Here is a 16,122-nt window from a genome sequence, read left to right as displayed (position 1 = left end):
TTTGTTTTACAGTTGCCAATCCTTTGAACAAGGGCAGAACTTACTGCACATTATTCAAACTAGACTTCACAGCAATTAGAAGAGGATTTCTAAAACTAATCTTCCTCAGCCTAAACCCCAGCCTTTTGAGATTATGAGAGCAACACAGATATTCAGATAGCAAACCTGTTTTGCAATAGCTTTCTAAAGCACAGAACTCTAATCATCTGTAATCAGTTGTCTGGGAAGTAAGCAAACAGTATCATTAATGTCATCATTTAGAGAAACAGTTTGAGGGCAAGAGAGACACTGAATGACTTGCTAAAGTCAAACAGAAAATCAGCATTGAAGCCAGAACTGGAGAAAAAAAAAACAAAAACAAAACAACGCCAAAACTAATTCACAGCAGCTTAAAACACTTGCTCTAGAAAACTGGATGGAATCTGACAAAGAGCTTCTTACCATCCTTAGGGCTATCAAAAACAATTACAGTCACATTGGTGGAAGGATTTTTTGGTTTTGCTACAAAGAACATATTGTTAGCAGCTTGTAAAGCAGGATGAAGGGACGGCAGGTCTTTCAGTGTGACGTTGGCAGGCAGCGCAGGATCCAGGACAAGCATGGGCACTTTGATGCAGTGTGTCAGCAAACACTCCAGCTGCTTCTCACTACAGCAAAACAGCAAAGGCATATTTAACACCACTAGAAAACTGAAAATAAAAATCAATCTTGGATGCAATGGGAAAAGTTTTTGTAAAATCCAATTATTTGTAACATTTGCTGTGTCAAGGGGAAATTATTGATGAGCACGCTTATTTTCCTGCAGAAGGCAAATATCTAACTGGTAGTGTTTAGTTCATTCCCATAACTGGTTTTTCTAAAGTTTACAAGATTTCCAAGTCTGCCCATGGAAGAGGCCTTATAGAAAAATCTCTAAATAATAAAAGGATCAAGCTAAGTGACTGGGAGAAACCAGGTCCTGCTGCTTCCTGGCAGCAGAGCCACAAGGGGCATGTACAGACAATCACTTTCAGTACCATGTATACAAATGGCAGGTGAAAGCACCATTGAGTTTTTAATGCATATGTACCTGGAGTTTTATGATTCAAAAGCATGAAAATGTTTTCACAGGAGCTAACCCTAAACAGTGACAGGGTTATGTATTCCAAACTCCAGAAACTGTTATCAGAAGCTCATTCATATGTGTCACAATAACATTACATTTTTCAGCAAATATATTATCATGCTGTCAGCTCTTGAAGTGACATAGGAAAGCCTGCATAGGCTACAGAAAACCAAACCATCCCCCCAGCCAGCATCTGCTTTCAGTTAACATTGACTAGAATATAATTTATTCCAATTTACACCCAAAAACCCCAAAAACTCACCTCTTCTTTGTTGGTTCTGTTGCATTCTTTCCAAGGATTTCCCTATTACAAAGTTAAAACAAGGATATTAAATAACACTGAATTGACAGTGTTTCTGTCAATGAGTCTAATTGCAGATTGTTAATTGAGTCAGGGACACGTTGTCAAAACATCAATAACCCAGATAAAAAGCTGCCAAGGCCTTGCCACTGGCCTTACCGAGGTGAGTACAGACTGACACGTGCCCTTCACTGCCCATGTGCAGTGTGGAGCTCAAAAATTCATGGCTGTGCTGAGAATTGTGGTAACAGGACTCCTTCTGCTAACAGGAATTTATGGGGTTATTATTAGGTTATTAGCTTACTTATTAGTATTATTAGGTTACTTAACAAAAGTGAAAAACACTGGTAAGAAACCAGAATGAAGTGACCTGAAACTAGGTTGACTTGATTGTTTTGCCTACCATAAATATTCTGATAAGGTCTATGAAACAGCTCTTTTTATAGCAGTGCTCATTGATTTCAAAAGACATGAAAAAAATGGTCTACATGGGAGAGAACCAGGTGTCCCTGTAGACAGCAAACATGGTATAGACACCAGTCTTATTTGTAAGCTTAATCTCAACTTTCCAAATCAGTGTTACAGAAAAAAACATGTGTTTCTCCCTTCCTGAAACAGGAACCATAGCATGAGTGATGACAAAGCTAAACCAACTAATATTAGCTATATGAGCTGCTAGGAAAATATTAGCTTAAATTCTGAAAGCTTTCCAGAGCAGAGACTGCATATGTTTAAGGTCAATGAATTCAAAGTTCTAATATTTCCAGTGTTTAAGGAACAACAACAAAAAAAAACAGATCAAGAATTTCCCTTGAGATCATACCATCAGTTGAACCTAAACTGCAAGACATAGCATGCCAAAAATCAGATCAATCCACTAACTTGTGGACTTCTCATTATTCTGAACTAAATTATTATAACCCTTAAAATACAGACTTGTCCTTCCATTAGGCATATTTACTGGCCAGATTAGTTCATTCAAAACAGATTATGCGAGCAGAGTTGCTTATCAAAAACTAAATTAATGGTTACAAGACATAATCCAAGGTATCTGCAGCAGCCTGTGTTTGAAGGCTTAGATCAGTAATTTTGCAGAACTCTATAGTACAATCTACAACAATAAATGCAGCAATACATGTCTTTGCTTCCACAGATAAAGGCCAACTCATACCTTTAACATATGCATAAATTATTTCCCATCTCTCAGTTTCAGTATTTGTGAGACTATGAATCTAACTAATGTAAAAACAAGAACTTAAGAAACATGCTTCAGATTTTATGAAGCCTATTATAAAAAGAAATACCAGGGGGATGGTGAGAGAAAAAGGGATGAAGAGAGGTTACATATTTGAGGCATAGTTTTATTATTATTTACAGACTGTTATAGAAATCAATACAAAAGGACATACACAACACAGTTTTCCACATGGCATTTTACAAATTCATGACAGGATAGCCTTAATTATTATGCTTATCTTAAACAATTTTCTAATTAGACAGTACTTGACAGCTAAAAGTAGAACTGAAACAAGGTTTTGGGAATAATCAAATGAACAAGTGAGAAAATGAGCTTTTAATTTTCATGTTGAGTAACATGGGAAAAATAACAACAAAGGAAACTAGTACAGTATTAGATTGCTGCTGTCAGTTAAAGGGAAAAAAATCTAAGATTATTACCTCATTATTTTCTGTTCTTCCTCCATCTGTTCCCTGACCTGTTGCAATTCTTTGATCAGTTCCACATCTGTGCCGTTCACCCAGGTGTACACCACATCAATGGGCATGGGTAAACAAAGCCTACATAATTCAAAGGAAAGCTATATGAGCTGTTTAATATTACATTACAAGTGTTTGTGGCACCCTACAATAGCAGTTTCTGTCTAACAAGGGAAATACTTGGTGTTTGGGCTGCAAACAAGACAAAGCAAAAAGACTCTCTTTAGCTATATATATACCATGTCTTAATTATATACAAGCCTTTGACAAAACAGCACAGACATCAACCAAAGGGACACAAAATGGTTTTAACTGTTCAGTAACTAAAGGAAATCCTAACCTTATGCTCTGAATTTCACTAACTCAGACTCATGGCCCACCTCCTGCAAACACAAACATTTCTCAAGTCAGTACCAAGACCTGAGCACATTCTTAATTCACCATTACTTCAGACAGGACAGCATGAAGCATGAGTTAAATCACACATACTGTTATTTAATTGCACAGAGCCAGTAAGATCTCAGCAGGACCAGGTCTCTATCCTAGGAATGTCTGTTAGATTATATTAACAGGATATTTCATAAAACAGCAATCTAATTGGGTACATGAATTCAGACTCTAGACACGGCAGACAAATTAATTCTTGACACAATTGAATGTTCTGGAGCTGTTTCTGGAGAGTTACATACTTCCTAGCATGCATAAGGCAGAAGGAAGGAGTTTGGGTACCTTTTTCCAATTTTTTTTTAATGATAATATCCTCTCCAAGGCCCACAACTTTTTGTCAGCAGGTACTCCAGGCTACTGCCATGGGTGAATCTGAGTCCTGTATAGCAGGAGGATACCCCAGTTCTTATTTTCAAAAGTTCCAGTGTCAAGCTATTTGATACCTTCCTAACTGTAGATGGCCTAGCAAACATTGGAAAACATCATCCTGTGACCACGTGGACCTCAGCATTAGAGAGGTTCAAAGATGTTCTCTCTCCACCCACTGTATCTTTCCAAAAGCATTCAGAGAGAGACAGAGCTTGCAGGCAGGTGTTGTGTCCACCTGCCCTTGCACAGCATGCCATGCAGAGAGCTTGCACCCAGCTTTGTTTTCTACTGGCTCAGACCCAACAACTGAAGCACAAAATTTGTTGAAAGGTCAGCCAGTACAGCACAATGGGCAGGAACATTTCGTACTCAATTTACCCATGTTCCTAACCCAGCTGCAACACTCAGAGGATAATGCTGGGGCATTCTGAGACAATCTGAACATCTCAGGGCAGTGCTGCCTTCCCTAGCAGCACCACCCAGAAAGTGTCTCACATCTGCAGGAGGCTACCTTTCAATTTACTGGATCCAATTACCCTTCTATTCACTTATTTCACTTTTTTATCCAGAGATAATTAACTTCCAGTTCATTTACAACATATGTTTTCAACTAAAATGTCCTCCAGAGGAGTAGAAATTCAACGGCAGGAGCTCTTCCAGCTTTTTTGCATTTGTTGTGATCAGTTAAATTACTGGTTTGACAGTCCCTGGAATGCTACAGCTCAGAAAGGAGTGTTTTAGGTGGAAGCACCTGACTCAAGTCAGAGGATTTCAAAACTGCCCAACCTTCAGCCTTCTGGGCAAAGTGCAGAGCTCATTCAGGCAGGCTTCACTGAAGAACACAGTCTGCCCAAAAGAACTCCAGCTCCTTCTATGGCATGAGGCAATTTTGATTTCTGTGAAGCCTCTCTCCGCTTTACCATAAAGTGTCTCTATGCCATAGCACATATACCTATGAAATTTCCTACACTATGCTACATACAGCCAAAAGCTAGTGAATTCCATCGAGGAAAAGCATTTTTGGTCAGATACAGGCATGTCAATTCAATCAACCCTGGCATGGCAAGCTCATTCTTCATTACCAGTGACAACAGAGACAGACCAGTAATAAAAAAAGTGAATTGTTTGCAGATCCACTAGTCTTATTGCTTAAAATTTATCCAAATACTCAGCAAATTTCCTTAATGCATCTTTACAGCACACACTGCTTCAGAAAGTAATATTTATCAAGCATAATAATAAAAACCAGATATCCCAAATCAATTTGATGTTTCCAACTAACACTGTACAAACTTAAGCTAACACTGTTAAGTCTGCACCATTCTGGCCAAAGCTTTCTGGATGGTTCCATGGCTTCCTAAAGTACACTGGGAGCTTATAATTTCAGAACTATGTGTAGTAATTACATATCCTCTGAACAGAGAGAGACATGGTTTTCCCAGGAAAATCTTGGGAAGCTGTGTAGAAGCTGTGGGAAACTTAGAGCAAAGAATTCAAACAATTATTAGCTCTTTTTCTGTAACCATTGTTTATAGATATAGTTCTCCAGAGTGTGCTATTCTTAGTTCACCAATAGTGTGAGAGAAGATTCCTAAAGGCCAATCAAGTCTTAAGCCCACCATTGTTTCTATAAGAACTGTAGATTTCTAATGATAAAGTCTTTTCATGCCTTCTGAATCTCTATCACCTTTAGCTGTCCCTGGTATCCCTTCAGTGATAATCAGTGACCCTGAGGGTGTTACATCAATCACCCCTTCACAGACTCACATAATAAGTATGTATTGGAATTCTGCTGTAAAATGGTTTAAAATTAAAAGGAACAGATACTACACTTCAGTAGTACTGTTCTCAAACACTCTTTTAACGTTCAGAGTCTTTTGCAGATTGTTGAAGTTCAGAGAAGCTCAAAAACTCTCTCTCAAATTCTGTAGCTGTGTTTCCTTCATGTGGATTCATACATTTGGGCTTCATCAGAAAAAGCAGTCTGGCAAACAGGTTAAGCCCAAGGTGACCTGAGTTAATTTACTATTTACAGCCACTGTTCTAATCAGCTATTTCCCCTCTTTGGCATGACTAACTTATGGTTCACTAACAGATGTGACTTGATGGTGCAATTTAATTCCAAGTGGGAATTATCTTAACACCTTTCTACAGAAAATCATCACTTTGGAAAAATCCTTGGAGACTCCCAAACAATTTATTGAGGTTTTTACATTTTTGTCTTTAAAAAGTGCATCCATTTTTACTTGCACATCTAAAAACATCCATAGGATCCTGCTTGAAGACAAAACCAGACCCACCGGGCAGGACAGGGGAACAATTCCTGGCAGGAACTTCTCATACCCATGATGAGTTTACATAAGAGAACCATCACCACAGCTAAGATTGTGGGTAGAAGACAAACTTTTGTCTCAACATTCACTGTTGCTGAAGGAGTACAGCAGATTTTGGATCTCTCCCAAGCTACCATATGGTGATCTCTAACCTTGCTGGGCCTCTTTATAAACAGTGGAAGTCTAAGATGCTCATAGTAAACCTCCCAGCCCTCCTGTTCCAGCTCTGTAATCATGCACTAACAGTAACTCAGTTGTTGCATTGCTATTCCTGCTCCCTGATTTGTACATCTTTTCCTCTCTTCAGCCCCACTCAGCTCAGTTAATGCTTGGCCAACCACTGACAGCTCTCACTTGCTGCACCATACCGAAATCAGGCTGCACCTTTTAAAAATTAGGGATTATTCCTTCACATCTTTCCATATATATTTTTGAGTTTTAAACAGGACATCCTGGAATAGCAAAGTTACACTTTACAGTTAAGTAAACTATACTTACTACACCATTTGCAAGTAGGTAAATAAAATGCAAACTTCATCCAAAACAATCATGCATGGAACTCCATTATTTAGTTTCCTTTTCTCCCTTTTTATTTTCATATCAAAACTTAGTCTTCAAAAATGGGTTTGGACAAAGTGCCTTGGTTAAAAGCCCTGGAATTTCTAGCACATTGTCTCAAACTGTGTAAAAGCCTGAGCAATATAAGAAGCAAGTTTAGCAGCTGATGTTGCTACCTGAAAGGTGCCACATTTGGGACGCCAAGGGTTTGCAACCAGAAGAAAAACAACCAAAAGTTATTGCTAAACTCCAAGGCAAAACCAGAAGTCTGCCTTGGTCTGGTAGAAAGCAGTGTTCAATAGATGTTACTAATGCTGTCATTGTTTTTGTGTGATGAGCTTTTTGAGTTTATCATCATAAGGAGCTTGCTCATATACACAGATTTGTCTACAATTCACAGTAAGGTTTTTTCAGAACAGAGAATTTTACCTGCAAAGCTCCTAGAGAGCAACACAACCCAAATTCAATTAAAGGCCCATTAATATTTCCCAAAGGCCATGCAGCTTTTACTTTCCACAAAGCAGTACACCTGCTAATTTTCTAACCAACAGCACCCTATTCTCCAATTCTGAGTATTTTCCTCTAGCACTAAAATAGGAACTGATTAAAATCACTGGACAAGCTAGATTCAATCTGGAAGTCCTCATTTTATGTGCAGCTCTGTATGCTGCATTAACACCAGCCTAAAAAACTCCACCAAACCACCACTGATGCAAGTGCCTGCAAGACAAGGTCCATTACTGCATTTGTGAAGTTTGATAATAAAAATTAATTGAACCCCTGACAAGGGATGTCTAAAAGTTAACAAATGCCTGAAAGTACTGCCTCCACAAAGACTTGTGGTTGGTATGAATTTTTAAAGGAAGTTGGCAGCTGCAGACAAATATCACAGCAAACTTCCCTGTTACTCCTGACATAAGACTGTTAAAGGCATATTGGTGAACTGGAATAATTTAAGCACCCCTCATAAAACCTTAAGCTTTTGCTCAGGCAGCCAACAGTTCCTCAGCAGGCACTGGATGTTTTGCTCACAATCCTCAGAAATGAACTAGCAAAGAAATGAGCTAGCAAAGGAGTGCTTTCACAACCACTGTGAAGTAAGGAAACACTGCAGAAATGGGAAGTGACTATATCTACACCACAACAGTAAGATTTGTGATTTTGGAAAAGGTCAATGGTTTTATAAAAGCACTCCCATTAATTATCACAAAGTCAGGGATTTTGGCAGTGACAGGACCAAACTGCCATGTTTCACGTCAGTACTGCTAAAACATGTACACATTAAGCTATTCATCCATATGAGCTGCATCACTCTGCTTTTATCTGTCACCCATTGGAAAATGGAGGGGTAGGAGAGGCTATGAAAGTCTCTAGTATTTACCAACACCATGCAATGAATTTTACAGAGTTATCTCACACCAACTAAAGCGTGACAAATTGATCTGATCATTTCTACTGTTCCATGATGCAACAAACCTCAAGGCCGATTAAAGCTTCTGCTTTCAGGGTTAGCTTTTATCCCAGTCAAGTGTATCAATATTAAGAGTCAGATGATACCTGCTAAGTAGCTTTCTTCCACCTACCAACTCTCAGTACACTTACTCCCTGAGCAACAGACCCCATGGCTATTCAGACATGAAAGATGAAGCCACAGGAAGTCACGCAGCAGTTAACACAATAGAAATAAATGACCCATATGACTTGGTTTCCCACTTGCTGTGAGAGATTCTCCCATCCACTCAGCTTTTAAAAGCTTCTTACTAGCTTTGTGACTTCTCTGCTAAATAATGATCCTCATAAGACTTCACAGAAAACATGAGGTAATTTAAAAATAACTTCTAGAAACACTGAATATTGAAATGTTAAGCACATAGGAACAGTACTTATGTTTTCCTATCTTAACTTGGAAAACATGTCATGGCCTCCCTTCATTGTTAACGTTGTCATAATTTTCATGCTTCATTAGAGAATGGATGAATTAAACACATTCAAAATGTAAATTTATTATATGACTAGAGGTCTCAAAAGCCAATCTTCCAAACTGGGAGATTATGCATTAACTAAGCACTCACTAAGTTTAAAATTTGCTGCAGATTTAGAGCCCATACAGTAAGGTTCTACTCAACAGTATGGTACTCCAACTAATATATTTTATTTAAATATTTCATTAGAAAGTAAAATGTGCAATAGTGTCAAGTGCAGGTAAAGCTCACCTATTCTGAAATGATTTGCCAGCGACGTTGTCTCTGTATGAATCAAACATAACATGATACTGGTCTCTACTCCACTCCAAGACAACCTGCAAAGAAAAAAAAACAAAATCACTTGAAGTCACCGCCTGTTAGACTCTCAGTTTTCACCTTTTGAAATATTTAACCCCAACCAATTTCATTCCAATCAATCTATGCATTCACGAACAAGAGAGCAGACCACAATCCCAACTAAATTATGACACTGAGGCAGCAATCAGACCTAGAACTGAAGAGCATACTTAATTTAAATAAACTTTACTTTTCTCTGCAACAAAGGATTTCATGACTTATGAACACTCTTTTTAAACTACTTTTTATTTAGGTCACCTCCCCCTTGTTTCTCAGCATCTAAAAATTCGGGAATGTTTTCCCAAAACTGAGACCTAAATCAAATACACTTGGATACAAGCAGGAAACCCCTAACACACACCCAACCCTGCACAATTTTGTTCATATTTTTCTATTCTCATACAGGATATACTGAAGTATACGCATCTCCAAAATCTGAGCTTTGCAAACAAAACAGCCAGGAAACAAATTTTCAACTATTTTTCCCACAATTTTTCAACAATATAAGTGGTAAATATGCTTTGACATAATAAAGAAGTCCAGGTATTTTGAGATAGAAGTAATGTAAAACATATATTTTCTCCTCTGAGATAAACTTGATATGACATCTTTTTCAGTGAAAGTCCATTGAAAACTACAGTGGCATTTTGTGCTGTTTCAGAATTGAAGGCACAGTGGCTGAATTTACTGGGATAAATATATATTTCTATGTACTGGAGAGTGAAAAAAACCAAAAACAAACAAATGAAAACCAGCAAAGCATAGTACTTACTTTACGCCACTCTCCCTAGATTTAAATGTTGTTATCACTTATTTCTTGTATTGTGGGAATTAGGAAATATACCATTTCTCTAAGGTCACCTTCAAAACCATAAACAGACCATCCTCCCTCTAAAGAAGTTACACATCCCTCTACCCTCATTGCCACTAAAGCCAATTAAAGCCTTCCCTAGAGCAGGGAAGCTCCATCATGTGCCTGGGTGACAAGAGCACACACCCAATTCCTGCCAAAACTGCAAAAAGCCTCTTTGTAACCAAGATCACATCAGCACACACAAAGGACACAGATTGCCCAGGCAGGAATAAAAATCTCCTCCCTGAAATACCAAGGTAAGGAATTGTCTAAAAAACACACACTATTACACTTTCTTAATGCACAAGTCATTAAATCCTTCTGCCAAATGCCAGGTTTAATATAGTGCACATTGGAAGTTCATATCCACATGGAAACATTTGGTCCTACTGATAGTGACTCACTGATACACTCTGACTGATCTGTGTCTAGAAGAAATACAGAAGTGTTTGAGTAAGAACATATTATATGAATAATATGTCTCTCAAGAAGAACAACATTAACCATTCCAGCATTTTTCTTTGTCCTTTGTGTACCTATAGCCAAAAAGAAGTGGACAGATCTCTCAGGAACACATTAAAGAGCAAAGTTAAAAACTCTTTCTACCCAATGTATTTTTTCCCTGCAAGTGTTTCCTCCTGACACATTATGTATGCATCGTGCAATAATGCCTAGAGGCTGTTTTGCTTCCACTTTACATACTGGAATTACAAATCCACCAGGGGAACATTAAAAAGGGGAGAAACACTGCCTATTAGGAGATACTGTATCAGACATGATAACAGTGTCTCTGGCATGTTCTGTTATAAAGCATTTTACTACAGAAGGATGGCCAAGAAGGGTTTATAATCAAACTGCCCTAATACTTAAAGCTCATCTTACAAACAGGGAACAGCATTGACTTAGACCTGGCTGCCCTGTATGTTTTTGCAGAAAAATTTCTCACTCATGTTCAATGCCCTAGTATTTCACTAAGCTCAAGGCTTCCTTCAAATGAAGCTAATATGCAGCTTCTGGCTGTAAGAACCAATCTCAAATTATTTGCCCTAACCATCCATTTTTACTCTATCAGTAATACTGGTATTAGCATGAACCTAAGAAATCAGACCTAATTTTGCCTACTAGAACAAAAAAAAAAAAGCTGGCTTTGGGGGTGTGGGAAAAGCAGAACTGCAAAAGCTGTTCAGACACCAGGGTCTGGTAAGTGCTGCCTCACGCTGCTTTTTATTGCTTGAGTTTCCCGCAGATGGCTAAAAGTGGTTCAGCTGGTAATTTCTAGCAAGATTTCTTGGTTTCATTTTCCAAACAGCTTTACAGTTTTCTATTAGCTGCTGCCTTGCAGATTGTGTACTGAAGAAGAGAAGCATTTCCCATTCCCATGATAGTTATCAGAAGAGAGCTAACAGTGTTCATTCTCACAAGCCTTGTCTCTATTAAGCCACTGAACTACCACTGGTTAGAAAATACAAATGCAAAACGCAAGATGCATGCAAACACCTCTCCCCAGGCTTACCTAACACCCTTTTGGAAAGGAAAAAAATATTGCAGTTTTTTAAAAATAAACAGTTTTTTAGCTGTTTTCTTTTCTCAAAAAAAAACCAGAACGGGTCACTTTTCTTTTTTCTTCATATACAATTTGGAAAGTCTACTCCTATACGAATCTTCCAGTTCTTTTGCTCACTCTCTAAATTGTAGCTAAGCTTTCCAAGTAGCCTTTAAAGGACTGGAAGCAGCAAACTAAGATTTAGCAGGAAAATCTGAGCAGTGATTTCGACTGATTCTTACCAAAATCAGCCATAACTCAAGACAACTACTGAAATATTTTTTAAAACCTTCAGAATTCTATGATACCCTAAAGTTGTGGTTTAAGTCCCATTCCGAAGAAACGCAAAACTATGTCAGTTTCACAGCAGCACAAAAACTTCACCAATCCAAGCTGATACTCCAGTACAAACCTATGAATGTTTTACAATTACTTAATTTACTGATGCCTTTGAAGTGTTTCAGGAACTTGTGGTCCCCACAGGACAGCAGAGATTAGTACTTTATGCAAAGATGAGTTAGTACACAAAATAAAGTTTTGATTGTGGTACACGCAAGAGTTTCGGATAATACTCTTTATGGCTCTTTTTTTTCCCCTGTATCTGAAAGAGCTGATCAAATTAAAACAGAGAAGGGGAAAAAAAAAGAACAGTTTCGGAATCACGAAGTTCCAGTCTGTTTGTATTGAACATTGCCATCCTCTCAGACTGACAAAAATACTTGATTTCCCTAATTCCTCATTAATTCCTCACTACATTAACAAACACTGTGCTGAAGTAGGATTCATTTTCTCCTCTCCACACCCCTTCAGTGATGACTTACCAAATCGACAGGGCAATGTGAAATGAAGATTTAAACATTCAACACACCCGTGCAAAATCATATCTAGAAGAAGCGCAATTACATTGCATCATTTACAAAATAATGCGAGCGAACTAAGTAAGAAGCAGCGAGCTAAGCAGACTCCGCTGCGCAGCTTGGAGGACACATTTAACCCCTTAAACCCCGGAGAGGGGAGAGATCCTGTCACCCCCAGTCCACACGCCAGGGTGACATCCCGCACAAGCTTTTAAAGACTCAAAACCACAGCACTAATAAGTCACCTGATGAGGGAAGTGTTAAAGAATTGCACAAGAGCAGCGAACAGCAGCTGTCCGAGCGCGCAGGGCTGTGTCACCTGTCAGACCCCGGCTCAGCCCCGGGGGACACCCGGCGCGCTGAGTGTCCCCGCAGCCCAACAGGTGCGGCCGCGGGGCTCGGGGATGCGGGCACAGCCAGCCGGTCCCCGCGGGCACGGCGGGCCTGCGGCGGCGCCGCTCGGCACAGCCCAGCGGGGCTCACGGCGCCGCGATGGGCGGGACCTGTCACCGCAAGGCGCCCGGAGGGGCACCTCGCTGCGGGCGGGACAACGCAGCTACCCGGCTCCCCCGAGGAACAACAGCCCCGCATCCCCGCGGGGCCGTGCAGCCGCGGGGCTGCGCCTGTCCCGCCGGCACCGCTCGGCTCGGCTCGGCACGGAGGGAGGGAGGCAGGCAGGGCAAGGGGGGCAGCCACGCCGCGCCGGCGCGGCGCCGTACTGACCTCCCCGAACTGCAGGGCGGAGACGATCATGAGGACGAGGCCCCCGAGGCAGAGGCAGGGCCCATACCTGTGCGACAGGCAGGTATAGGTCTGGCGCTGCAGGAGCTTTAGCAGCATGGCCCGCCGGCGGCCGCCGCCCCGCACGGCCCGGCCCGGCCCGGCCCCGCTCCCCTCGCTGCCTGCGCCGGGCGGGGCCGCCGGCCCAGAGCCCGCCCCGCTTCCGGCAGCGCCCGGCGCCGCCTGGCGGTGGCGGAGGGGTCGCGCTGAGGGAGCGGCGCTGCCGGCGCCTCACGGAGGGAGCGGCGCTGCCGGCCCCGCGCGGAGGCGGCGAATTGGCCGTTCCATCGCTGAGGGCTTGCGGACGTCGCGCTGATGCGGCCGAGCTGCGTGCTGAGATTGAATTTAAGCGGTCCGTGCGTGTTACCGCGCAGAAATGAAGTGCGGGGATGGGTTCGTGGGATGGGAGTCAGCAGGCTAGAGGGGGTTACTGATTGAGTTCTTCAAGAACAGCTCTTGAGGAAGAAACGTAACAAGAAACCAGCTAGCGATCGGTAGCTGGCAGCTGACGCTGGATTTTGCCATGAAGTCCAGCCACCTGCACGCCGCTGTTGCCATCACCGCTGTCAAACACTGATGGGGCAGAGGCACCGCTGGTGACCAGATGTGAAAAATGCCTATTATGATTGGCTTTTCGCAAATATTAAAATGTATATTATATGTGTTATGTTAGAAAGCCATGCTGTATTAGTTTGTGTGTTAAGTATAGTTTTAGGTTATAACGTAATGTTAAAATAGAAAGGAATGAGGTACTCGCGCCGGATAGCAGCCACAGGACACCTAAGTCTTTCAGAGAAAGAGAATTTATTGCCCCATTATCAGAAGAAACTGACTTCTTCCCACCTCGATCAGCCCTGAAGACGATGTCAGGATTAAGAGGAAGAAGTTGACACTAACCAGACAGAATCTTTGTTTGAATGGAATTTATGCATGAAGTGTATGAATATGCAACAGGCTGTTGTTTTTAAGGGTTAATCCTCTGTTAACATGTGTCCTTATTCGGGCTTATTTTGCCCAGAAAAGGTATCCGGACCATCTGTAACTCTTTGTTCTTATTGTCTCATCCTAATCTCAATTTGCCCAAATTATTATTATTCTAATTGTATTACTATTTTTATAACCATTTTATTACTATTAAACTTAAAATTTTAAGAGCAAGTGATTGGCGTTTTTCACACCAGAGCAGAATGACAGGGTGTCAGAGGCCTGCAAGAGGCCAGGCATATTAGCACCCATCTCTGTAGTCTATCCCTGCATCCAAAGGTCTTCTAAGTATTTCTTAAAACTCCCTGCAGTGACTTTTCAGAGTCACAACCGTGGTCCTTGTGATCCTGTATTTCCTGTGGGAAGTAACAGTGCCTGACCCTTTCCAGAACTTTGTCCCAGTATATTTGCACAGTGGTAGTCTGAGAGGACTACACATGGTTGTACTTTAAGAAATGTCCAAGAGGGCACGGCTCTTTGGCACGTCTCTCTAGAGCCACTGAGCCCTCCTCCTGTTTACTTTTTAGTGTCACAGCCTTTGTCTTTCTCCAAGGTGAGAGGAAAGCTCCTTACAAACTGATGGGTGAAGGGATGGGTGTTCACCTCTCTGAAATGGGGCTTAATGTCCCTCCTGACTTAGGGCAGGTTTGCTGCAGAGCCCAGACAGCTTGGCTCCTGGAACAGACAAGGGTCTGCACAAGCCTGAGTTTCTGAACTTTGGGGTGAAATAGTGATTTCGAGGGGGAATACGTGGTAGGTGGTTCTGGAAGGCTGTACCTTCCCTGTACCTTCAGCTAGTGAGGAGAGGAAGAGGACAACGTGTGGCTGGGAGTTTAGGCTATAAGGAGGCTGTGCCCTGGAAAACCTCAAGAGAGGAAATCCCGTGGCTGTGTGCCCTGGTGCACTCTCTTCTTTCATTCAAATAAAGTTGCAGGACTCCTCTGTCTCCTTTTTGGACATAAACCTCTGGAATTTGTGGGTTTTCCAGACAATTGGTCGTAGGACAGGATGACGAATTCATCAGGGGTTACCAGAAGAGCCTCAGAACCCACCTCACAGTGCTGTGTTCCTCCTCCTTATGTGTGTTATCAGCCTGATAATACTTATTTGGCCCTTTGTGATAACCCAGCCTTCCAGGCTTGGTACACAGAAGACTAACTGAACTTTTCTCTCCTTTGTGTTCTCACCCATGTGCTGAAGTACTATCCTAGGGGAATATAATCTTTGCATATTCCCTCACGTGCCCCTCCTGCTCAAGCACTGTGCTGTTATTATTATTAAACTATTATTACTGAGCTATTATTACTGCCTAGCAGCACCTCTTTACCACTGCCTCAAGCACTGTGCCAGTGATAGCCTGGTATCCTGAGTCAGCAGACTGAGGTTCTCATTGAGAACTGAGGTATAGCACGTATGAAGATTCTGGTCAAAAAAATCTATTTCTGGTCAACAATCCAATGTAAATGCAGAAATGAAACTGACTGTGCTGAAAAGATGAAGATGAGAGATATGTCACCAATGAAAAGCAGAAAACCAGTCAGGGGATGCTGAATTACTTCAAGACCTGGGTTAATAATTAGTACAAGGTGTGAGATGATGCATTTATACAGACTAATAAATACTTCCATATGGTACCAGTGTGATAAAGCCATAAAAATTCACATAATCTTTAAATAATTTTAAAAAGTATCAGACAAAGCATACCATTAGACACGGAGATATAAAAAGGTGCTGAACAAATCATGATTGCACTATATCTGTCCTTTCTTGTAGAATACTTATATTCAAGGAATATATATTTAAACTGAAATTGGTGCATGAAAAGGAACAACCAGATCCTTCTTTCTAAAGAGACACTAAAAGTTTTGGCTTTCTCACATCACAGAAATGGACATCAGAAATTTACTTAAACTAAATGCAATACTGTCACAAGGTTAAAACAAAACACAGGAAAA

General features: G+C 41.0%; 1 protein-coding gene across 2 annotated transcripts in view; it reads right to left on the bottom strand.

The window, feature by feature from the left end:
• The window catches only part of GNPTAB (N-acetylglucosamine-1-phosphate transferase subunits alpha and beta), a 38,062-nt gene extending 24,767 nt beyond the window's left edge, over positions 1–13,295 (bottom strand). For both annotated transcript variants that reach the window (XM_030959710.1, XM_030959709.1), the window contains exons 1-5: positions 13,127–13,295; positions 9,043–9,128; positions 3,084–3,203; positions 1,368–1,409; positions 442–647 (exon numbers count right to left, since the gene is read on the bottom strand). In XM_030959710.1, the coding sequence (XP_030815570.1) occupies positions 442–647; positions 1,368–1,409; positions 3,084–3,203; positions 9,043–9,128; positions 13,127–13,243 (571 nt within the window). In that variant the 5' untranslated portion in view covers positions 13,244–13,295. The remainder of the gene's footprint in view (positions 1–441; positions 648–1,367; positions 1,410–3,083; positions 3,204–9,042; positions 9,129–13,126) is intronic.
• Positions 13,296–16,122: the final 2,827 nt, after the last annotated feature.

Source organism: Camarhynchus parvulus, chromosome 1A (assembly GCF_901933205.1).
Source record: "Camarhynchus parvulus chromosome 1A, STF_HiC, whole genome shotgun sequence".
NCBI lineage: Eukaryota > Metazoa > Chordata > Aves > Passeriformes > Thraupidae > Camarhynchus > Camarhynchus parvulus.
The sequence above is the reverse complement of the archived record's forward strand: the minus strand, read 5'-3'. Positions and strand labels throughout refer to the sequence as shown.